The sequence below is a fragment of the Leptodactylus fuscus genome, chromosome 6 (genome assembly GCF_031893055.1).
Source record: "Leptodactylus fuscus isolate aLepFus1 chromosome 6, aLepFus1.hap2, whole genome shotgun sequence".
Lineage (NCBI taxonomy): Eukaryota > Metazoa > Chordata > Amphibia > Anura > Leptodactylidae > Leptodactylus > Leptodactylus fuscus.
Window position 1 is genome coordinate 163,173,185 of NC_134270.1, and position 6,291 is coordinate 163,179,475.

The 6,291-nt window shown below is 42.5% G+C and overlaps 1 protein-coding gene across 1 annotated transcript; it reads left to right on the forward strand.

Annotated features, from left to right (window-relative positions):
- Positions 1-525: 525 nt before the first annotated feature.
- LOC142209798 (trypsin-3-like) lies at positions 526-5,481 on the forward strand. Its single transcript, XM_075278842.1, has 4 exons — positions 526-687; positions 3,026-3,167; positions 3,495-3,761; positions 5,338-5,481. The coding sequence occupies exons 1-4, from the start codon at positions 542-544 to the stop codon at positions 5,479-5,481; spliced, it is 699 nt and encodes a 232-aa protein (XP_075134943.1). The 5' UTR covers positions 526-541.
- Positions 5,482-6,291: the final 810 nt, after the last annotated feature.

Sequence of the window (6,291 nt, forward strand, 5' to 3'; positions counted from 1 at the left end):
CAATGAAGTCCATCATTAACCTCTTCCTTACCTGCACATTCATCTCTATGCGACTAATCAGCTTAATGCAGAATTCCAGGAACGCGTGGCAGGACTCCACCGTGTGCCTCCACTTCCAGGAATCCTGAGCTTTAGACAATCTGTTACAAGGAAGGAAGAGAATTTGGCAGATGACTGCTCCACAGGCTGTGATGGAGCCCCCCACCTGCACCATAGATGCCCGCCAAGGCATCGTGACTGATGGCCATGACAAGGTTTATTCTAGGCCACAAGATTGTTTTTCCTCCTATATGTACAGTGGGAAAAACACTGCTCATCCTCTGCTTTCTGGTTCATGAATAGGATGATAGAGCAGCAGTGAAGACTGACTCTAGCATAGGGACATATGTTGCAAAAACAGAATCTGTATCCATTTCCCCTGCTATCCTCCTATGTAAGCCATGTAATTCTATATGAGGTGGAGGTTTATATATTTTATTTTATTTTTAGAGGTTTATTCAATGTGGTGATCTGTACTGTTTCAGGTGAGGGGCAGCGGAGTATGCCACGCATTATTGGGGGTTACTCAGTGTCGCCATATTCTGCACGGTACCTGGTGTCCCTGAAGAGAAACACTGGTCTCCACTTCTGCGGGGGGTCACTGGTCAGCAGGTTCTGGGTCCTAACAGCCGCCCACTGCAAGACTGAGTAAGTATATACCAACTGGACTTACATGGAAGGAGTAAATATGGCCACAAATGGCTGGAGGTGAATGCTGAGCTCTAACATATACATCACTTACACAGAATTGTAAATACTTTGATATATTGCCCTTATACTCCAGTCACATTCAAAGCTGCATTCACGAATCTGCTGTTCTCACATCTCTCTACTGCACCCTGCTGGTTTAATGTATGCACAGAGCATTTCTAGTTCACATCATTGTAGGTATGAGGGGTAACTGTATCTACGTCACGTGTATTACCGTATATCTGCAAGTGACATCACTCTGTGTATTATCTCTGTACTGTGACATCACTGTGTGTATTATCCTGTACTGTGACATCGCTGTGTGTATTATCCTGTACTGTGACATCACTGTGTGTATTATCCTGTACTGTGACATCACTGTGTGTATTATCCCTGTACTGTGACATCACTGTGTGTATTATCTCTGTACTGTGACATCACTGTGTGTATTATCCCTGTACTGTGACATCACTGTGTGTATTATCCCTGTACTGTGACATCACTGTGTGTATTATCCCTGTACTGTGACATCACTGTGTGTATTATCCCTGTACTGTGACATCACTGTGTGTATTATCCTGTACTGTGACATCACTGTGTGTATTATCCCTGTACTGTGACATCACTGTGTGTATTATCCCTGTACTGTGACATCACTGTGTGTATTATCCCTGTACTGTGACATCACTGTGTGTATTATCTCTGTACTGTGACATCACTGTGTATTATCCCTGTACTGTGACATCACTGTGTGTATTATCCTGTACTGTGACATCACTGTGTGTATTATCCCTGTACTGTGACATCACTGTGTGTATTATCTCTGTACTGTGACATCCCTGTGTGTATTATCTCTGTACTGTGACATCACTGTGTGTATTATCCCTGTACTGTGACATCACTGTGTGTATTATCTCTGTACTGTGACATCACTGTGTGTATTATCTCTGTACTGTCACATCACTGTGTGTATTATCTCTGTATTGTGACATCATTGTGTGTATTATCCCTGTACTGTGACATCACTGTGTGTATTATCCTGTACTGTGACATCACTGTGTGTATTATCTCTGTACTGTGACATCACTGTGTGTATTATCTCTGTACTGTGACATCACTGTGTGTATTATCCCTGTACTGTGACATCACTGTGTGTATTATCCCTGTACTGTGACATCACTGTGTGTATTATCCCTGTACTGTGACATCACTGTGTGTATTATCCCTGTACTGTGACATCACTGTGTGTATTATCCCTGTACTGTGACATCACTGTGTGTATTATCTCTGTACTGTGACATCACTGTGTGTATTATCCCTGTACTGTGACATCACTGTGTGTATTATCCTGTACTGTGACATCACTGTGTGTATTATCCCTGTACTGTGACATCACTGTGTGTATTATCCCTGTACTGTGACATCACTGTGTGTATTATCCCTGTACTGTGACATCACTGTGTGTATTATCCCTGTACTGTGACATCACTGTGTGTATTATCCCTGTACTGTGACATCACTGTGTGTATTATCCTGTACTGTGACATCACTGTGTGTATTATCCCTGTACTGTGACATCACTGTGTGTATTATCCCTGTACTGTGACATCACTGTGTGTATTATCCCTGTACTGTGACATCACTGTGTGTATTATCTCTGTACTGTGACATCACTGTGTGTATTATCTCTGTACTGTGACATCACTGTGTGTATTATCTCTGTATTGTGACATCATTGTGTGTATTATCCTGTACTGTGACATCACTGTGTGTATTATCCCTGTACTGTGACATCACTGTGTGTATTATCTCTGTACTGTGACATCACTGTGTGTATTATCTCTGTACTGTGACATCACTGTGTATTATCCCTGTACTGTGACATCACTGTGTGTATTATCTCTGTACTGTGACATCACTGTGTGTATTATCTCTGTACTGTGACATCACTGTGTGTATTATCTCTGTATTGTGACATCATTGTGTGTATTATCTTGTACTGTGACATCACTGTGTGTATTATCCCTGTACTGTGACATCACTGTGTGTATTATCCCTGTACTGGCTAACATCTATGCAGTTATGGTGTGTGGTCAGCAGTGATGATTCTTTTCATTTCCAATGACAAACAGAAAAATTACAACTGCAGCTCTGGATGTAACTAGAGTATAAAGCACAATGTAACACAAGGTCTATGTAATTTTGCATTTACATTGTAACTGTGTAACATAGAGATATAACCTGTTTATATACAATGTGTTATCGCACCTCTACTACTAGTGTTCACTTTCCACAGACAGAACCAGATGTTGATCGTGGCCGGGGAATATTCCTTGTCCATCTTTGAAGGAACGGAGCAGATTTTCCGCCCAGTGAAGCTCGTGTCTCACCCTAACTACAGCTCGTCTTCCAAGAATGCAGATATCATGCTGATAAAGGTGAGAACACAACGTAATCTGCTTGACTTTTATGGGTTAAACGTAAAATAATTTATGACTATAGATGAGCGAGTTCTATTCGAAACCATAGTTTCGAATTGCACACTCCCATAGGAATGAATGGGAGCGGCCGGCGCACAGGAGGTTAAGCGGCAGGACATTGGCCCCAGCTGCGTGCCAGCTGCGTCCATTCATTCCTATGGGTGCGTGCAATTCGAAACTACGGTTCTCTCATCTCTTTTTATGAATTAATCAGGATTTGGTTGGAGTTCTCCTTTAATATGTGCAGCATGTGAATTAACCCCGGCTCCATTTATTGTTTTACAGCTGAATCGTGCCGCCATATACAACTCCTTTGTATCCATAGTGCCTCTCCCAGCGCAGGGGGTCTGGCCCAGTGAGGGTCGCCTGTGTCAGGTATCGGGCTGGGGTTACACCAGCACAGTCAGCGGCAAAGCTTCTGACACCCTGCGTAGTGTCAAACTCCCCATTGTCCCTGCCCGAAAGTGTAACAGCTCCACCTCGTACTCAGGACACATCACCAAGAACATGATCTGTGCCGGCTACAGCAGCGGAGGCAAAGATGCCTGTCAGGTAAGTGTCATACTGCCTGCAGGGGGCAGTAGAGTCAAAGATGTGTAATACAGGGTCAAAGATACCTGTCAGGGAAGTGTTATACTGCCTGCAGGGGGCAGTAGAGTCAAAGATGTGTAGATTGGGGACAAATACGCCTATGAACTAAGTGTCATACAGCTGCACTGCCTACAGGGGGCAATAGAGTCAAAGATGTGTACTATGGGGGTAAAGATGCCTGTCAGGTAAGTGTCATAAAGTCTGCAGGGGGCAGCAGAGTCAAAGATGTGTAATACAGGGTCAAAGATACCTGTCAGGGAAGTGTCATACATCTGCACTGTCTACAGGGGGCGGTAGAATCAATGAAATTTATATTGAATTTTGACAACAGATTATAATTGTCTCCTAGATGATAATTTGCTCCATGCATGGTGATGTCAAAGCAAGTTAGCAATGTAACAAAAAATACCGCCATAACACACTATGTACACAGGGGAGCCCTATATACAGTAGTAGGGGGCCCTAATAGAAATGATCAGCCTCGATGTCATAATCCATAGTCTATTTGGGATCAAACAGTTTTGTGAAGGCCCATGGGAAAAAGAAGGGCCCGCTACTGACTAATATTGCTATACTACTACCCAAATAGTCCTGCCATATTGTGTTAAGTAGCAGTACAAGCCAAAATACATATAATAATGCCAAACTGCTACCCAAATAATACCACCATATTGTGCTAAGTAGAAACACAAGCCAATATACATGTTATACTGCCATATAACAACCCAAATGATACAGCCATATTGTGCTAAGTAGCAATACAAGCCAATACACGTCATACTGCCAAACTACTACCCAAATTATCCTGCCATATTGTGTTAGGTAGCAGTACAAGCCAAAATACATATAATACTGCCAAACTACTACCCAAATAATCCTGCCATATTGTGTTAGGTAGCAGTACAAGCCAAAATACATATAATACTGCCAAACTACTACCCAAATAATCCTGCCATATTGTGTTAGGTAGTAGTACAAGCCAAAATACATATAATACTGCCAAACTACTACCCAAATAATCCTGCCATATTGTGTTAGGTAGCAGTACAAGCCAAAATACATATAATACTGTCAAACTACTACCCAAATAATACCGCCATATTGTGCTAAGTAGAAACACAAGCCAATATACATGTTATACTGCCATATAACATCCCAAATAATACCGCCATATTGTGCTAAGTAGCAATACATGTCAATACACACTGCCAAACTGCCACTCAAATAATCCTTCCATATTGTGCTAAGTAATAGTACAAACCAATTTACATGTAATACTTTCATACCACTACCCAAATAATCCCACCATATAGTGCTAAGTAGCAGTACATGAAAATGTCCAGTGTACCTATAATGCCATATACTGCCAAAATCATAGTGCTATACAGTGCTCAGTTTATATTACCATGCAGTTTTCTAGTATGAGAAGGTTATGCCTAGTGGGCCCCAGTGCAAGCCCCCCTGGTCCCCCTCTATGATCCAGCCATGGTCTGTGCGGTTACATATTATGTCTCATTTGTCTCCTTCTTCATTGCAGGGAGACTCCGGGGGCCCCCTGGTGTGTGACGGACGAGTATTTGGCATTGTGTCCTGGGGTCACAGTTGTGCGAACCCCAACTATCCCGGGGTGTATACGGCCGTGGCCAATTTCCAGAAGTGGATTTACAGGACAATATTTTAAAGAAATCCAAGATCTGAGCTGAGGTTTTGTGAAAGAAATCACATTGGGGGGCTCCAACCAAAAGAAAGAGGGGGATCCATAGACCCGGGGACCTCTGACCCACACTCATTTACTGTCTGCTGTAATGTCCAGCGGACTGGTGCTGCATGGGTTATCTATAGACTAGCACAGGAATAATATTTCATCTATTGTCATCATTGCTGAGCAGAATCTTCTAGGTGCTTGGAGACTGTGTATAGAAGAATTCTGGGGTGTATAATACATGGGCTGTCTGTACCCCGAGGGTGAGAAGATTGTAACAGTGAATAAACGTGATAACCTTCATGTAGTCCTTGTGTCAGCTCTGTGGTAACCCATGGACCTCATCACAATCTCTACGGGGATAATACACACAGTGATGTCACAGTACAGAGATAATACACACAGTGATGTCACAGTACAGGGATAATACACACAGTGATGTCACAGTACAGGGATAATACACACAGTGATGTCACAGTACAGAGATAATACACACAGTGATGTCACAGTACAGAGATAATACACACAGTGATGTCACAGTACAGGGATAATACACACAGTGATGTCACAGTACAGGGATAATACACACAGTGATGTCACAGTACAGAGATAATACACACAGTGATGTCACAGTACAGAGATAATATACACAGTGATGTCACAGTACAGGGATAATACACACAGTGATGTCACAGTACAGAGATAATACACACAGTGATGTCACAGTACAGGATAATACACACAGTGATGTCACAGTACAGGGATAATACACACAGTGATGTCACAGTA